Consider the following 19,131-nt stretch of genomic DNA (forward strand, 5'->3'; position numbering starts at 1 on the left):
CTAATCAATGTTAGACATGTTTTTTATTTTTTTTAAAGCCTATGGCGTGTGAACACACCCAAAAAACTTCACCCGGTGCAGAAAAAATGTGCACACACATAAAGAGTGGTCACAAAAACGTGCAGACGGGTGCAACGTCAAGTGGTCCTCCTGTGAATAGGGACCCAAACCCTGATCCCCTGGGCGTTAGGCTCCAGACGGGGACTGAGGTACTGTGGTCCGAGCAACCGAAGCCGACACGGACCCAACTTCCCCGGAGGGACTGCCGAAACAGAACCCTCCCAGTACTAGGTGGGGCTCCCCCGAAGGGAGACCCCATGAGAGCAAGTGAACTAAGCCAGAAGGCCATGTTCACCTACTCCCAAGACGTTCAGGGCTGGCCCGAGGACCGGCACCCTACTAATCACACAGTGAACAAAACGTTCACAAACAAAAATAAGACAAAAACGTGACAAACATAGGCAATAAATAAAATAAAGTGGGGGAAGGGATAGTGGAGAGGAGAGTGAAAGAAGTGGTCATTGTGTTCAACAATGACCAGGCCCTCCGGCCAGGAATAAAAAAAAATTCCTCCGGTCCTAGCCAAAAGGCCCGGCCCAGGAGGCAGGTGCTAAAAAAAGTGTGTATCTGGTGCAGTGTAATGCAATGTTAGACATGTTTTTTTATTGAAAAGCCTGTGGCGTGCAAAACACAACCCAAAAACTTCACCCGGTGCAGGGAAAAAGTGCACACACATAAGGAGGTGCAACAAAAACCTGTGACGGGTGCATCGTCAATAGGCCCTCTGAAAAGGGCCCGACCCTGATCCCCCGGGGCGCAAGGCTCCTGACAGGGACTGAGGTTGTCAGTGGTCCATGCAGCCGAAGCCACATGAACCCATCCAAGGCCCATGTAGCCGAAGCCAGCACGGACCCAACAGTGAGGCTCCCCCGAAGGGAGACCCCATGAGAGTGGGCGAACTAAGCCAGAAGGCCATGTCCACCTACTCCCAAGACGTTCAGGGCAGGCCCGAGGACCAGCACCCTACTAATCACACATAAAGTGCAGTGCACCAAACAAAAATAAGTGACAAACTAGACAAACACAGGGAAAATAAAAAAGGAAAGTGGGGAAGATGGGAGAGTGAGGAAAGTGACCAATGTGCAGTACATTGGCCGGCCCTCCGGCCAGGAAACAAAAATGTCTCTGGTCCTAGCCAAAAGGCCTGGCCCTAGAGGCAGGTGCTAAAAAAGTTGTAGTGGATATAAGTGACCAAAAAGGTGCCACACGTTGAGTGTCCCTCACACACTCAGTGCAATGTATGGCACCCCTGGACTGCCACTCCAGGGGCACTATCTCCACAGGCTTTTCAATGGACCCTGGTCCACGGCCCGGACAGTCACGGCCCCCTCCCCACCTCAACCAGAAAGGATCAGGAGCTACCGGAGGCTCAGGGAGAGTGCCCATACACCTCTTTCGCTCCCTACCTAATTATACCCGAGAGGTACTAGCTGCTCAGCTCAGCTTTCCCTCTCAAGAAACTGGTAAGGCGGGTTAGGAACCGCATCAAATCCAGGCCAGAAGGCCAGGGCCCCGGCCTTCCGCTAATATCTCATGCCTATCCGTCTACCAGGAGCACCCTTCCAGATGGTTCAGACTCGACTAGTAGCCTGCCCCCAGTCAATCGGGTAGCCCGGCATGGCTAGCCCCTGCTGAAACCATCCTTCCAGGTGCCTATCACATCATTGGATTACCTCCACCCTCTACTAAAGAGGTGCTTCAGTGCTCTGCCGAAAACTGATAAGAACAGATACTACACTTGATCTTAGCCAAAAGGCCGAGAAGCGATGTGCATTTCATGCCGTTATGATTTGTTTTTTTGGATGAAAATTTCATTTTCAGAGGTGTGGATGTCTATGAATCTCCGAGTTATAAAGTTATAGTGAAATTAACAAATGCATTTTTTTCATTCGGATGACGTCGCATGATGCGATAGTAGTTCGGGACCATGAGGAAATGAATTCAATTTTCGAATCAATTAGATAATTCACATTCAGGTAACAAATGGATCTGAAATGTGTTCCATTTGTTAATTTGGATGCACATGATATTGTCCAATCAGCTCATGCCATTTTTCTTGATGGGTGGGACTAAAGTCCAAAAATATTGAATCCTTCTCATTACAATCTATCTGATTCAATAATGTATCAAATATATAGCAATCTTCTGGAAAAAACTGCAAAAGTCTTCCAATCCACCCGAACCAACGAATATAAGAAACGAATGCCGAAGATACCAAACAAATCCCAAAAGCGAATCTGAGGAATATAACAAAATTAAATTCTTCAACTAATACACCTGAAACGAAAAGAAAATTTCCAGCTTGCATATATCAGATCAATGTTATACACATTACCGGTCAGTGGTCATAATGTTATGGCTGATCAGTGTACAGTCCATACATAAAACAGCACAAGGCCATTTTCGCACTATGAGACGTTTCACTGGGCTGCATTTCCTCTGAGCTCCACAAGATGGTGATCTCGCTTCTACCCAGATAGGAAGTCTCTATGGAAGACAGGAAGTGATGTCAGGTATTAACAGGAAGTTCCAGGTGAGAGGTGAGTCGGGAGGAAGTAGAGAGGAGACATTGCTGGAAGTGGCAGCTGAGGAGATAATAAGATATTATTTTCTAAACAGATCAGGGTAGGGAGTTCTAGCTGATCGGTAAGGCTCTGGAGAAGTCCCGAAGGCGAGCATGGGACGAGGTGATTAGGGAGATAGAGTGCAGGAGGTCATGGGATAGGGTTCCCGCCTCATCCCTTAAAAACCGAATACGTATTAATTTCACCGATTCTGTGGCTGATTAATGTGGTAATTAAACTCACTCGGTGCCTTATATGCATTAAATTAGCCTCGGAACCTGTGTAATTCATATGTGTTCGGGTTTAAAGGGATGAGGTGGCAGCTCTATTGTAGGAGGAGCAGAGAGGACAGTGTGGACGATATATTGAGATGAGGATACCGATGTAGCTCAGGGCAGAACTGTGAAAGGCTTTGTATGTTGCCGTTAGTATTTTGGACCTTGTTAGGTGGCGTCAATGGAGGGATTGGCAGAGAGGGTGGAGGACACTGAATGGAGGTCAATGGAGGGATTGGTAGAGAGGGGTGGAGGACACTGAATGGAGGCCAGTGGAAGGATTGGCAGAGAGTGATGGAGGCCAGTGGGTGGATTGGTAGAAAGGGGTGGCGGACACTGGAAGCAAGGGAAGGGATTGGCAGAGAGGGGTGGAGGGCACTGAATGGAAGCCAGAGGAGGGATTGGCAGAGAGGGATGGAGGCCAGTGGAGGGATTGGCAGAGGGATGGAGGACACTAAGTGGTTGGTAAGGTGGATGAGTCTGGTAGAATTTATGATATACTGAAGAGGGGATAGTCTGCATAGATGTCAAGCAACAGAAGAGAGTTTCAGTAGTTAAGATGAGGGATAAGCTGGGAGTGAATTGGTTGCTTTGAGGTGTCATTGGTTAAGAAGGAACATATTTTTTTGAGGGGGGGGGGGGAGATGGGTAGAGAAATTTGAGTTTAGGGAGAGAAGACACTACGGTAGGAAGAGTGGTAGAGGGAACATATTACAGGGAGGACAGAGTAGTAGTCAGTCTCGGAAGAAGAAAGCTGGATGGGGAAATACAGGTTCACCTGCAGTCTGTCAGGAGCTCTGTTCGTAGATGACGACTTGTTGGTGGTTTAGATAAGTGCTATGTTTGAAGTGCAAGGGCACTTATTTTAAAAATTGTATTTGTCTACAGGGAAACCTTTATAGATCATATGCCCAATGAGGATGGAGGAGAACTGGAGTCAGATGACCGAGAGGATACTAAATCTCACCCTGGAGATCATCTACCTGCTGACAGGAGAGGTGAGGAGGATTCTGGGAGGTCACATGACATCACTCTTATGTGTATTAATAAAACACAGACCTGACCGGAGAGGTGAGGAGGATTCTGAGATTCTAACGTGATATTCCTATTGGTTCTCCAATATAGAGATTTCCTCTTGTAAAGTCCGGTGATCAAATGACCATCACAGTGCCTCCATGTGACTCCCTAAAACCTGAGAGACACAACATGGAGAAGATTCTAAAAGTCACCAAGAAGATGATGGAGCTGCTGACAGGAGAGGTGAGGAGGATTCTGGGAATTCTGGGACATTATCCAGTAACAGACAAGGGGTGTGTCTGGATGGTGACTGTATCAGGTTCCTAAGTGGTGTCACTGTCTATTTCCCTATGTAGGAGTATTTAGGACACATGGATCTCTACAAGGACGTCATGATGGACAATCAGCCGCCCCTCACATCACCGGGTAAGAGGAGACTTTATTGTAAAGGAGAGAGCAGTACGGAGGCTCCACCTAGATCCCCCATCATCTGATAAACACATAGAAACAATGTATTCAGTCAGTGTGTGTGTTTCCTACAGATGGATCCAGTAATGGGAACCCACCAGAGAGATGTCCCCGTCCTCTGTATTCCCGGGATTCCACACAGGAAGGTCACACCATCCCCCACCATCATCAGGTAGATGAGGAACAATCACTGATAGTATCATTAGGATCTGTACGTTATCTGCATTGTTACCATTGATGTCATTTTTATTCTATATTCAGAGTGGAAACCTGAGAGATTCTAAAGTTGAGGTTAAAGAGATAAAAGAGGAGGATGATGAGGATGGGGTGATGGAGGAAGTATACAAAGATCTGTACCAGGACACCACGGAGGAGTCATCCAGCTACAGAAACCCACCAGAGAGATGTCCCCGTCCTCTGTATTCCCGGGATTCCTCACAGGAAGATGACAACCTCCCTCGCCATCATCGGGTAGAGGATTGACAATTATTGGTAGTTATGATTTATACACAAGCATGTTTGAAGTGCAATAACTTAAAATAACTGTCTTATGTTCAGCGTGCAAACCTCTGGGATAATAATATTGTTAAGGAGGAGCATAAAGAGGAGGAGTATGGTGTGATAGAGGAGCTTTCAAATGGACATATAGGCGTGATGGAACCACCTAATACCAGGAACCCACCAGAGAGATGTCCCCGTCCTCTGTATTCCCGGGATTCCTCGCAAGAAGGTCACACCATCCCCCACCATCATCAGGTAGATGAGGAACAATCACTGATAGTATCATTAGGATCTGTACATTATCTGCATTGTTACCATTGATGTCATTTTTATTCTATATTCAGAGTGGAAACCTGAGAGATCCTAATATTGATGTTAAAGAAGAGTATAAAGAGGAGGATGAGGAGTATGGAGTGATGATGGAGCTTTCAGGAGGACACACAGATGTCACAATGGAGCCACCTAGGGGAAGGAACCCACCAGAGAGATGTTCCCGTCCTCTGTATTCCCGGGATTCCCCACAGGAAGGTCACACCATCCCCCACCACCATCAGGTAGGTGGAGTTGAGGGTCGGGGAACATAAAGTGATTGAACACTCTGACATGTGGAGATGATGTGTGGACTCTACAAGATGATATTTTCTATGTGATCTCACATCATAAATACTTCTATGTTACAGATGTTATTTTCTGCCATTCTGTTGGTTTAGGGTGAAGATCTGATTATCGTAAAAGTTGAGGGTGACGTAGAAGAAACGTATGTGAAGGATGATCAGCAATATACGGAGGAGGCTGGAATGACGAGGACATTCATAGAGGAGGACACTCCTACAGAGATCAGCACAGGTGACCCATAATATATTCTTCTCTTATCTCTGATTGGTCCAGAGTAGGGCGGGAGCTGAGTGATATCAGCCAATGATAGGTTGATAATGGTCCCCTCCCTGTACTGATACCCGTCCTGGGGTTCAGCTGGCAGTATTAGGTTGTGTGTCACTCCTAGTTACAGTAGAACAGATATGATAACACAGATTGAGCCTTTCTTAGGTTGGTTCCTCTTCTTCCAGAAGACTTCTAGATAAATGTTACCATAAAACTCTATCAGGGTGAAAAGTAAGGAGTAACATTCGGACTGAAACACTTATCTTTCCAGGTGAAAATACTGCTCCATGCTCCCTCCAGTGCAGCCTAGATGTATGGTCACTTGTTCTATGGTAAAGAGTCTGCCAGTCTGAACTTTGACCCTCTTGTCTATTAGAGATCACATGACCCAGTGCCTAGGCTTGTGGTTGTGTAAAGAGCACGCCCCTCCCAGTCCCCATTGGTTCCTGCTCTTCTGACAAGGCTGTGTAAATGTAGAAGTGATCTGGGAGGAGGACCAAAGGTTCTTTGATGGGGGGAAGAGTCCCAGCTGGTTGGGACCTTCACAGAGAACATCTCCTCACTCATATCTACCTGATCCAGATGGAAGTGAACTAACCCTCTCAGATCTATTGATGATGTTTTTCTATTTTTCCAGGACACGCCATGGAGAAACCCTCAAAGGATCGTCTCACTTTATCTCCAGCTTGTAAAATGGAAGATGAGGACATCACAGGTGATCACATGGAGGCATCTGGGAAAGGTTTTTCACCCAAGTCCCGTCCTTCTTCTGCCAATCAGAAATCACACACGAGTGGGAAGTTATACGCCTGCTCCGAGTGCGGGAAGTGTTTTCCACGAAAATATGACTGTTTTGTTTTACATCAAAGATCTCACACGGGGGAGAAGCCATTTCCCTGCCCTGAGTGTGGAAAATGTTTTACGATAAAGTCAAACCTCGCAAAACATCAAAGAGTTCACACGGGTGAGAGGCCATTTTGCTGCTCTGAGTGCGGGAAATGTTTTTATCAGAAGGCCCATCTTGATTCGCATCTGAGATTTCACACGGGTGAAAAGCCCTATCCCTGTCCTGAGTGTGGAAAATGTTTTACAAAAAAATCAGCCATTAAAATACATCAAAGAATTCACACGGGTGAGAATGTATATTCCTGCCCTGAGTGCGGAAAATGTTTGGCTCAGAAATCAGAACTTGTGAAACATCAAAGATCTCACGCAAGGGAGAAGCCACATTCCTGCCCTGAGTGCGGGAAAAGTTTTAAACACAAGGCTCATTTTAATGCACATCATAGGACTCACACGGGTGAGAAGCCGTATTCCTGTCCTGAGTGTGGAAAATGTTTTACACAAATATCGCACCTTCTATCTCATCAAACAACTCACACTGGAGAGAGGCCGTATTCCTGTTCTGAGTGCGGGAAACGTTTTTCACAGAATTCCCATCTTAAAATACATCAGAGAATTCACACGGGCGAAAAGCCATTTCCTTGCCCTGAGTGTGGAAAATGTTATCCACAGAGATCAGACCTTACTAAACATCAGAGATCTCACACGGGGGAGAAGCCGTATTCCTGCCCTGAGTGCGGGAAAAGATTTTCACGCAAGTACGATTTTAACAAACATTGTAGTTCTAACACGTGTGAGTAGATGCATAGGCCCAGATTCACACAGTGTGGGCGCACATTACGCCGCCGTAGCGCAAACGCTGTACACCACGCCGGCGTAGCACGGAGAGGCAAGCATTGCATTCAGCAACTTATTGCTCCCAACGCTGTGCCAGTGTGGAGTAGGTTTCGAAGGCGTATGCCGGCATAGGTGGAAGTAGGCGTGCCCCATGCAAATGATGGGCCGAGCGCCAGACAGATACGTATCGCGAACTGCGCATGCGCCGTGACATGGACGCCTGCGCCTGCTCACAACCACGTCGGAACAACTGCCTAAACTACGCCGGATCACTGCGTACACTGTGAACGTAACCTACGCCCAGCCAGACACACGTCCAACATAAAATACGCCGGCTTGTGTTCCCTGGTGCAGACCTTTGCATGTCTGCTGCTGGGTTGCACCTCCTTTATGGGGGAATAACTTTACGCCGGATGTACAACTTACGCGCACCTCGCGTAGCCTGCGTCGGGCGCACGCAGGTTTGTGAATCACTGTATTTCCCTCATTTGCATGTTTGAATGGCTAATCAATGGGAGCGGCACCATGCACCCAGCCTAAATGTGCGCCCACTCTACACCGGCGTAAGCAAGCTACATCGGCGGGGTGTAGCCTGGTTTTAGGCGCATATCTGTTTGTGGGTCTGGCGCACATTTGCACTTACGTCGGCGTAACTTGTTATACGTCGGCGTAAGTGCTTTGTGAATCTGGGCCATAGTCTGGTTGGAAAAAAAAAAAAAATTCAACCAATAAAATCTATGCATAGCTTCTTAGTGTAGAAAACTCTCTTCATGGATATCCATGTTCTTACTGAACATCAGATATGCTACACATGGGAGAAGCCGTATTCCTGCCCTGAGTGAGGGAAATGTTTTTCAGAGAAGGCCTATCTTCTCAAACATCAGAGAACCCACACAACCCTCGGGGTGTATTGGTGTCCTCAGTGCGGGAAATGTCTTCTATATGGATCATATTTTGACGTACATCAGAGATCTCACACTGGGAAGAAGCTCACCTTGATATACACTTCAGAAAACACGTGGCTGAGCGCTCCTCATGGAAGAAACACTTTGAATCCTTTTAGTAAGATTATTTCTTCCCTCATCAAGTTCTATCTGGCTTATTCTGAGAGAAACGAATGTTACTGCTGGTTGAGTCCCTCTAGCAGTGTAGTCTGATCTCCCCTGATCTTCAGCAGAAACTTCAAAGGAAGACGTCCTGGCGTGGGGAAGATTCTAGATATGGATGAGAGAGAAGGGGAGATTAGACGACATTACAAGACTAATTTCTTTGCAGTAGTCATAGTAGGAGAGTGCCACCAGCTGGCATAAAGTGGAAAATATGATATTTCTAGATGTAATATTTTGTATGTAGCTGATTAAAGATGCAACAAAAGGTATTAATCTTGTGTCTTAGTGGGTTTGTTTTACCGGCTTGTACTTGTTGGAGCAACCAGGTCTATCCCTTCTCATAAATCTCAAGACGTCTGTAGTAGAGTCCAATGATAAGTCCATCAGTTCATAGACCCGTCTATCATTCCTCCCGTAATTCCTCCTCCGCACCATCACCACCTCCAATTACCCCCAACAGCACCACCTCCAACCACATCTCCACCCCCATTACGGTCACCACCACCACCTCCAACCACATCACCGACTCCAATTCCATCATCGACTCCAACCACATCGCCACCTCCACCCACATCACCATCACTGACTCCACCCACATCACTAACTCCACCCACATCACCATCACTGACTCCACCCACATCACCATCACTGACTCTAATCGCATCACCATCACCGACTCCAACCACATCCCCATCACCTTCTCCATCTCCACCCCCATCACGATCACCATCACCGACTTCACCTCCAACCACATCACTGACTCTGACTCCAATTCCATCATCGACGCCAACCACATCACCATCACCCACTCCAACAACATCACCAACTCAAACCACATTACTACCTCCAACCATATCTCCATATCCATCCACATCACCGACTCCAACCACTTCACCACCCCTTCGAAGCACATCTCCACCTCACCAACTCAAAACACATCACTGACTCCAATCACATCACCATCACTGACTCCAATCACATCACCGACTCCAACCACATCACCACCTCCAACCACATCTCCATGCCCATCATGTTCTCCATCTCCACCCCCATCACGGTCACCATCACCGACTTCACCACCACCACCTCCAACCACATCACCGACTCCAATTCCATCATCGACACCAACTACATCACCATCACCCACTCCAACAACATCACCAACTCAAACCACATTACTACCTCCAACCACATCTCCATATCCATCCCCATCACCGACTCCAACCACTTCACCACCACCCCCTTGAACCACATCTCCATCTCGCCATCTCAAACCACATCACTGACTCCAATTCCATCATCGACTCTAACCACATCACCATCTCCACCCTCGCCACCTCCAACTACATAGTTTTATTTTTCGGCTCTCTGATTCTTTCAGTAAGCCCAAGAAACTCAAACCTTTCTATATACTTTTACTGAACAAGATTGCTGTACCTATAAGTTCTTTACATTCAGAGAGAAATCAATGAGGCATATAGAGTACAATACATAAACATACACACACAAATTCAAATGATATCTATTGTTTAGTAACTGAAGAAAATTGACAATAATCTCTATGCAATAGGAATTCGCTTAACCTCTGTCTGTAGCTGGTCCACAATTTCCTTAATGAACAGGATGTCTGTAGAATGCTCCAAGTATAGGTTCATCAGTTCATAGACCACCCCTATATCTTTCCACCCATAATTCCTCTTACTTTGTTTTGCATTAATGTATACCCCTGTGTGGGCAACTGTTCTGTTGTTTTTTTTTTTCTTTAATAAAAGAGGGGATGCAAACCCTTAAACGGCACAACTGGCTCTACTCACTGGAATATCCGATTGCCTCTCCGGGGATCAGGAAGGAAATTTTTTTCCCCTGCTGTAGCAAATTGGCTCATGCTTTGCTGGGGGTTTTCCGCCTTCCTGGATGAACTGTGGGTATAGGATTGTGTATATGGGATGGTATAATTTTATTGGTTGAACTAGATAGACTTGTGTCTTTTTTCAACCTAACTATGGTGAGCGCTACACTGAGCTAAACAACCCACCAAATATCACAACATACACACATTCAAATGCCATCTATCCTTCTACTAGCTGAAGAAAAATACCAATCATCCCTATGCACCAAGGACACGCTAAACATCATTTAACCTCTGTTATAGCTGGTCCACAATTTTCTTAATGAACAGGACTCTCCGCATTAAGAGATCACAGGAAAACAAGTACTTGATCTTGGCAGTCTGTCTTTGGGCCAGATTCACAAAGAGATACGACGGTGTATCTCCTGATACGCCGTCGTATCTCTGAGGCCGGGTACACACGAACAAACATGTACGGTGAAAGCGGTCCGTCGGACCGTTTTCACCGTACATGCCTGCCAGAGGGCTTCTGTACGATGGTTGTACACACCATCGTACAGAAGTCCGCGCGTAAACAATACGCGGGGCGTGTCCGCGTCGTCGCCGCGACGATGACGCGGAGACGTGGGCGGGCCTGCCATTTAAAGGCTTCCACGCATGCGTCGAAGTCATTCGACGCATGCGAGGGACGGCGGGCGCCTGGACATGTACGGTAGGTCTGTACTGACGACCGTACATGTCCGAGCGGGCAGGATTCCAGCGGACGGTTTTAAAACACGTCCAGGAATATTTGCCCGCTGGGAAAAGGCCCGGCGGGCAAATGTTTGCTGGAATTCGGCCCGCTCGCGCCTACACACGACCGAACATGTATGCTGAAACTGGCCCGCGGACCAGTTTCAGCATACATGTTTGGTCGTGTGTACGGGGCCTGAGTTCTGCCGGTCGTATCTATGCGACCGATTCATAGAATCAGTTACGCATAGATATCCTTAAAGGGGTTTTCCACCCATTTTTTAAGTTTATTAAAAGTCAGCAGCTACAAAAAGTGTAGCTGCTGGCTTTTAATAAACTGACACTTACCTGCTCCACGGCTCCAGCGACGCGCCGGACGGGGCTCCGCTCCTCGCCCCCCCCTCGCCGGCCGGCGTCTTCATTTCTAGTGTGGGCACCCGGCAGTGACAGCTTTCGGCTTCACGGCCGGTCACCCACTGCGCATGCGCGAGCGGCACTGTGCATGCGCGATCGGCACCGTCCGATTGGACAGGCGCTCGCCTACAGGGAGGGGCTGTGAAAAGGCGATTAAGCTAATCGCCTTTCCAGCCCCTCGGCGGAAGGAGGAAGTGGGACAGGAAGTCCCCTTCTCCTGAAGCCCCCACTCCCCCCCCCAAAAAAATTACATGCCAAATGTGGCATGTAAGGGGGCGAGGAGTGGGTTAAGAGGAAGTTCCATCTTTAAGATCTGACAGGTGTAACTGTGTTACACCGTCGGATCTTAGGCTGCATTTCCAGGCCGGCCGCTAGGTGGTGCTTCGGTTTATTTACGCGACGAATATGCAAATGAGTAGATATGCCGATTCAGAAACGAACAACCACCCGGCGCTTTTTATTTACGTCGTTTGCGTTCGGCTTTTTCCGGCGGATAGTTACCCCTGGGTCTATGAGGCACAGCCAATGTTAAGTATGGACGTCGTTCCCGCGTCGCAATTTGAAAATTTTACGTCGTTTGCGTAACTTGTCCGTAAATGGGGCTGGACGCCATTTACGTTCACGTCGAAACCAATGATGTCCTTGCGACGTCATTTAGCGCAATGCACGCTGGGTAAATTTGCAGACGGCGCATGCGCTGTTCGATCGGCGCGGGAACGCGCCTGATTTAAATACTACACGACCCCTAGCCGCGGAATTTGAATTCCGCCGGGGGATTTACAATACGCCGCCGCAAGTTTTGAGGTAAGTGCTTTGTGAATTAACCACTTGCCTCAAAAACTTGCGGCGGCGGATCTTAAATCAGATAGGTTACGCGGATCTAAAGATCCGCTAACCTATGTGAATCTGGCCCTTTATGTCTTATAAGGGAACTTTAGTGTTGTCCCAAGATAGGGTTCTACTTTAAGTTTTTTTTTTTGCTGTGGGCCTTGTATCTAAAAAGTTTGAAATCCCATCATGTAGGTACCCTCTAGAGCAGGGGTCTCCAAACTTTATAAACAAAGAGCCTTGTCCTTCAGACATTTTCTGGCATCAGTGGGAGTAAACGGTTCCCTATCTTTGGTATTAGGGGGAGGAATAGTTCCCCATTGTTGGTGTCAGTGATAGAAATGGTACCCCTTGTTGTCAGTGGCAGGAATTATTCCCCATTTTTGGTGTTCAAGCGCAGAATAGTTATATAGTTTATTTAGTTTATGTGTATTAGCTTGTATATTGCAGCATATACTTTAATACGTTTATTGCAATAAACCAGAGAAAAGAACAAGCTAGAAACCAATCAGTACTCCTGCAGTGAATAGTGCTCCAGGCAGATACATAAGGATTACATTTATCCCAAAGTTGGACTGCGGGTGTCCTGCCAAAAAAAGTCCCCCGGCGGATAATGACCCCTCTGTACTGCGCAGGCTCAGCGCATTCTTTAATAGTTAAGTAACCACTTAAGGACCGGACCAATATGCTGCTACATGACCCAAGGGGTTTTTACAATTCGGCACTGCGTCGCTTTAACAGACAATTGCGCGGTCGTGCGACATGGCTCCCAAACAAAATTGGCGTCCTTTTCCCCCCACAAATAGAGCTTTCTTTTGGTGGTATTTGATCACATCTGCGGTTTTTATTTTTTGCGCTATAAACAAAAATAGAGCGACAATTTAAAAAAAAATTCAATATTTTTTACGTTTTGCTATAATAAATATCCCCCAAAAACATTTAAAAAAAAAAAAAAATTTTCTCAGTTTAGGCCGATATGTATACTTCTACCTATTTTTGGTAAAAAAAATCGCAATAAGCGTTTATCGATTGGTTTGCGCAAAATTTATAGCGTTTACAAAATAGAGGATAGTTTTATTGCATTTTTATTAATTATTTTTTTTTACTACTAATGGCGGCGATCAGCGATTTTTTTCGTGACTGCGACATTATGGCGGACACTTCGTACAATTTTGACACATTTTTGGGACCATTGTCATTTTCACAGCAAAAAATGCATTTAAAGTTGCATTGTTTATTGTGAAAATGACAGTTGCAGTTTGGGAGTTAACCACAGGGGGCGCTGTAGGATTTAGTGTTCACCTAGTGTGTGTTTACAACTGTAGGGGGGTGTGGCTGTAGGACTGACATCATCGATCGAGTCTCCCTATAAAAGGGATGACTCGATCGATGCAGCGCCACAGTGAAGCACGGGGAAGCCGTGTTTACATACGGCTCTCCCCGTTCTTCAGTTCTGGGGAGCGATCGCGACGGAGCGGCTATAAACGAATAGCTGCGCCATCGTCCCGGATCGCTCCCCGAGGGAATCCGACCACCGCATATAGTGGGGGGGGGTCCCGATCGGACCCCCGACCCACGTCTAGGCAGGGACGTACAGGTACGCCAATGTGCCTGTACGTGCCATTCTGCCGACGTATATCTACATGCGGCGGTCGGGAAGTGGTTAACGAATGCATTTGTTTCATTCAGATGACATCACATGATGCGATATTAGTTCGGGATCATGAAGAAATTAATTAAATTTTCGAATCAATTCAATAATTTGCATTCGAATAACAAATGGATCTGAATTTTGTTCCAGACGTTAATTTAAATGTATATGATATTGTCCAATCAGCTCATGCCATTTCTCTTGGTGGGTTGGATTAGCGTCCGAAAATATTGAATCCTTCTGATTACAATCTGTCTCATTCGATAATGTATCAAATATATTGCAATCTTCCGGAAAAACTGCAAAAAATTTCCAACCCACCCGGACCAACGCATATAAAAAACGAATACCGAAGATATGAAGCAAAACAAATCGGACGAATGTGACAAAACAAAATTCTTCAACTAATACATCCGAAACAAAAAGAAAATTTCCAGCGTGCTCATGCCTAATCCATGTTATACACATTACCGGCCAGTGGTCATAATGTTATGGCTGATCAGTGTACAGCAGCCCTTAAAATTTACACTCGCCTGCTCGCATTTTGCGAGTAAATTTTGAGGGCTGGTGAGTGTGGGCTGCCTGGGAGCAGGGGGGGCGAGCAAGGATAGGAGCCGCCGCCGCCTGGTTGTTCAAAGCCCGGGGAACATAACAGCTTTCAATTCAATAGCTGTGTTCCCCGCCGCGCTGTCATATACAGCCCCTCCCCTTGTCCGGGCACTTTGATAGACAGATCACCCATTCCAGGATTGGACGGGTGATCTGTCTATCAAAGTTTCCCGGACAAGGGGGGAGGGGCTGTATATGACGGCTCGCGGCGGGGAACACAGCTATTGAATTGAAAGCTGTTATATTCCCCGCGCTTTGAACAACCAGGCGGCGGCTCCGGCTCCTCTCTTCTCACCCAGCACATGTAGGCTGCTATGGGGACACTGGCTGCTATGGGGACACTGGCTGCAATAGGGACATTTTGCTGCATTGGGGACACTGGCTGCTATGGGGACACTGGCTACCATGGGGACATATTGCTGCTATGGGGACACTGGCTGCTATGGGGACACTGGTTGCTATGGGGACATTTTGCTGCATTAGGAACACTGGCTGCTATGGGGACACTGGCTGCTATGGGGACATTTTGCTGCATTGCGGACATTTTGCAGCACTGGGGACATTTGGCTGCATTTAAGTGTCATTTCATGAGATAATTTATGAGGGCATGTCTAGGGGAGGGATTAGGGGTAGGGCGGGGCAACTGGTGGCGATTACGCCTTGAGGCCTGGCTAGTAGCTCAGGACTTGAAATTTTGAGCCCTGGTGTACAGTACATAGGACAGCACAAGGCCGTTTTTTTGCACTACAAGACGGTTCTCAAGGCTGCAGTTCCTCTGAGTTCCACAAGATGGTGATCTTACTTCTACCTAGATAGGAAGTCTCTATGGAAGACAGGAAGTGATGTCAGGTATAAACAGGAAGTTCCAGGTGAGAGTTTAGTCGGGAGGAAGTAGAGAGGAGACTTTGCTGGAAGTGGCAGCTGAGGAGGTAATAAGATCTTATTTTCTCTCTAAACAGATCAGGGTAGGGAGATGATCGTTAAGGCTCTGGAGAAGTCCCGAAGGTGAGCATGGGACGAGGTGATGAGGGAGATAGAGAGCAGGAGGTCATGGTATAGGGTTTCCACCTCATCCCTTAAAAATCAAATGCGTATTAATTACACCGATTCTGTGGCTGATTAAGGTGGTAATTAAACTCACTCGGTGCCTTATCTGCAATAAATCAGCCTCGGAACCTGTGTAATTCATATGTGTTTGGGTTTAAAGGGATGAGGTGGCAGCTCTATTGTGGGAGGAGCAGAGAGGACAGTGTGGACGATATATTGAGATGAGGATACCGATGTAGCTCAGAGCAGAACTGTGGAAGGCTTTGTATGTTGCCGTTAGTATTTTAAATGTTAGGTGGGGTCAGTGGAAGGATTGGCCGAGAAGGGTGGAGGACACTGAATGGAGGCCAGAGGGAACATATTACAGGGAGGACAGAGTAGTAGTCAGTCTCGGAAGAAGAAGGCTAAATGGGGAAATACAGGTTCACCTGCAGTGGGACCTCTATTTGTAGATGACGACTTGTTGGTGTTTTAGATAAGTGCCATGTCTAAAGTGCAAGGGCACGTATTTAAAATAAATAATTATTGGTCTACAGGGAAACCCTTATAGGTCACAATGAGGATGGAGGAGAACTGGAGTCAGATGACCGAGAGGATATTAAACCTCACCCTGGAGATCATCTACCTGCTGACCGGAGAGGTGAGGAGGATTCTGGGAGGTCACATGACATCACTCTTATCTCTATTAATAAAACACAGACCTGACCGTAGAGGTGAGGAGGATTCTGGGATTCTAACATGATATTCCTATTGGTTCTCCAATACAGAGATTTCCTCTTGTGAAGTCCGGTGATCATATGACCATCACAGTGCCTCCATGTGACTCCCTAAAACCTGAGAGACACAACATGGAGAAGATTCTAGAAGTCACCAAGAAGATGATGGAGCTGCTGACAGGAGAGGTGAGGAGGATTCTGGGAATTCTGGGACATTATCCAGTAACAGACAAGGGGTGTGTCTGGATGGTGACTGTATCATAGGTATCAGGTTCCTAAGTGATGTCACTGTCTATTTCCCTATGTAGGAGTATTTTGAAGGACACAAGGATCTCTACAAGGACGTCATGATGGAGAATCAGCCGCCCCTCACATCACCGGGTAAGAGGAGACTTTATTGTAAAGGAGAGAGCAGTACGGAGGGTCCACCTAGATCCCCCATCATCTGATAAACACATAGAAACAATGTATTCAGTCAGTGTGTGTGTTTCCTACAGATGGATCCAGTAATGGGAACCCACCAGAGAGATGTCCCCGTCCTCTGTATTCCCGGGATTACACACAGGAAGGTCACACCATCCCCCACCATCATCAGGTAGATGAGGAACAATCACTGATAGTATAATTAGGATCTGTACATTATCTGCATTGTTACCATTGATGTCATTTTTATTCTATATTCAGAGTGGAAACCTGAGAGATCCTAAAGTTGAGGTTAAAGAAGAGTATAAAGAGGAGGATGGGGTGGAGAAATCAGAAATTACAGAAGGAGACAAAGATCTGTACCAGGACACCATGGTGGAGTCATCCAGCTTCAGAAACCCACCAGAGAGATGTCCCCATCCTCGGGATTTCACACAGGAAGGTCACACCATCCCTCATCATCATCAGGTAGATGATTATTAATTATTGGTTATTATGATTTATACACAATTATGTTTGTTACAATACATTTTTTATTATATATTCAGAGTGGAAACCTCGGGGATGATAATATTGTTGTTAAAGAAGAGTATAAAGAGGAGGATGAGGAGTATGGAGTGATGGAGGAGCTTTCAGGAGGACCCACAGATGTTACAATGGAGCCACCTGATGGCAGGAACCCACCAGAGAGATGTCCCCGTCCTCTGTATTCCTGGGATTCCACACAGGAAGGTCACACCATCCCCCACCATCATCAGGTAGATGAGGAGCAAGTACTGATATTTTATACACAAGCTTGTTTGTTATAATACATTTGTTTATATACACTATATTACCAAAAGTATTGGGACACCTGCCTTTACACGCACATGAACTTCAATGGCATCCCAGCCTTAGTCCGTAGGGTTCAATAATGAGTTGTTCCACCTTTTGCAGCTATAACAGCTTCAACTCTTCTGGGAAGGCCGTCCACAAGGTTTAGGAGTGTGTCTATGGGAATGTTTGACCGTTCGTTAGTTTTACAAGGTCTCAGGTATGAATGGGTATCGCTCTCACTTTCTTACTGGTCACTGGAAGTTCAACATGGCACCTCATGGCAAAGAACTCGCTGAGGATCTAAAAAAAAGTATTGTTGCTTTACATAAAGATGGTCTAGGCTATAAGAAGATTGCCAAGACCATGAAACTGATCTGCAGCACGGTGGCCAAGACCAAGTGGTATAACAGGACGGGTTCCACTCAGAACAGGCCTCGCCATGGTCCACCAAAGAAGTTGAGGTCACGTGCTCAGCGTCATATCCAGAGGTTGTCTTTGGGAAATCGACATATAAGTGCTGCCAGCATTGCTGCAGAGGTTGAGGGGGTGGGGGGGGTCAGCCTGACAGTACTCAGACCATACGCCGCACACTGCATCAAGTTGGTCTGCATGGCTGTCGGGTCAGAAGGAATCCACTTCTAAAGATGATGCACAAGAAAGAGCCGCAAACAGTTTGCTGAAGACAAGCAGACTAAGGACATGGGTTACTGGAACCGTGTCCTGTGGACTGATGAGACCAAGATAAACATATTTGGTTCAGAGTGAGTGAGTGAGTAACTTGTATAGCGCTACAAATGTGAACTAAATCACCTACAGGAGCTTATTTCCATCCGGTGTCGTCCCGATCCTTCAAAAGAGGTGGGTCTTAAGATTTTTCCTAAAGGCTTGATGGTGCAGATGGTGTCAAGCTTGTGTGGCGGCAACCAGGTGAGGAGGACAAAGACAAGTGTGTCTCTACAGTCAGGCATGGTGGTGGGAGTGTCATGGTCTGGGGCTGCATGAGTGCTGCCGGCACTGGGGAGCTACAGATCATTGAGGGAACCATAAATGCCAACATGTACTGTGACTGAAGCAGAGCATGATCCCCTCCCTTCAGAGACTGGACCGCAGGGCATTATTCCAACATGATAACAGCCCCAAACACCTCCAAGACCACCACTGCCTTGCTAAATAAGCTGAGGGTAAAGGTGATGAACTGGCCAAGCATGTCTCCAGACCTAAACCCTATTGAGCATCTGTGGGGCATGTTTAAACGGAAGGTGGAGGAGCACAAGGTCTCCAACATCCACCAGCTCTGTGATGTCATGATGAAGGAGTGGAAGAGGACTCCAGTGACAACCTGTGAACTCCATGCCCAAGAGGGTAAAGGCAGTGCTGGAAAATAATGGCGGCCACACAAAATATTGGCACTTTGGGCCCAATTTGGACATTTTTCATTTAGGGGTGTACTCACTTTGGTTGCCAGCGGTTTAGACATTAATGGCTGTGTG

The 19,131-nt window shown here is 46.7% G+C and overlaps 1 protein-coding gene, 2 long non-coding RNA genes and 1 pseudogene across 3 annotated transcripts; 3 read left to right on the forward strand and 1 right to left on the reverse strand.

Moving 5' to 3' along the window:
• Positions 1-1,723: 1,723 nt before the first annotated feature.
• Positions 1,724-1,828, reverse strand: LOC120912499 (annotated as a pseudogene).
• A 768-nt stretch (positions 1,829-2,596) lies between these two features.
• Positions 2,597-4,062, forward strand: LOC120909696. The gene is made up of 3 exons (XR_005741358.1): positions 2,597-2,706; positions 3,788-3,897; positions 4,025-4,062. It is a non-coding gene; the product is annotated as an uncharacterized LOC120909696 (long non-coding RNA).
• A 2,345-nt stretch (positions 4,063-6,407) lies between these two features.
• Positions 6,408-7,508, forward strand: LOC120909644 (oocyte zinc finger protein XlCOF6.1-like). The gene has a single exon (XM_040321406.1). It carries the CDS (start codon positions 6,413-6,415, stop codon positions 7,409-7,411), a length of 999 nt encoding a protein of 332 aa, XP_040177340.1. The 5' UTR covers positions 6,408-6,412; the 3' UTR covers positions 7,412-7,508.
• Positions 7,509-15,526: 8,018 nt separating this feature from the next.
• On the forward strand, positions 15,527-16,493 carry LOC120909667. The gene is made up of 3 exons (XR_005741327.1): positions 15,527-15,568; positions 16,223-16,326; positions 16,454-16,493. It is a non-coding gene; the product is annotated as an uncharacterized LOC120909667 (long non-coding RNA).
• The last annotated feature ends 2,638 nt before the right edge of the window (positions 16,494-19,131 follow it).

The sequence above is a fragment of the Rana temporaria genome, chromosome 8 (genome assembly GCF_905171775.1).
Source record: "Rana temporaria chromosome 8, aRanTem1.1, whole genome shotgun sequence".
Lineage (NCBI taxonomy): Eukaryota > Metazoa > Chordata > Amphibia > Anura > Ranidae > Rana > Rana temporaria.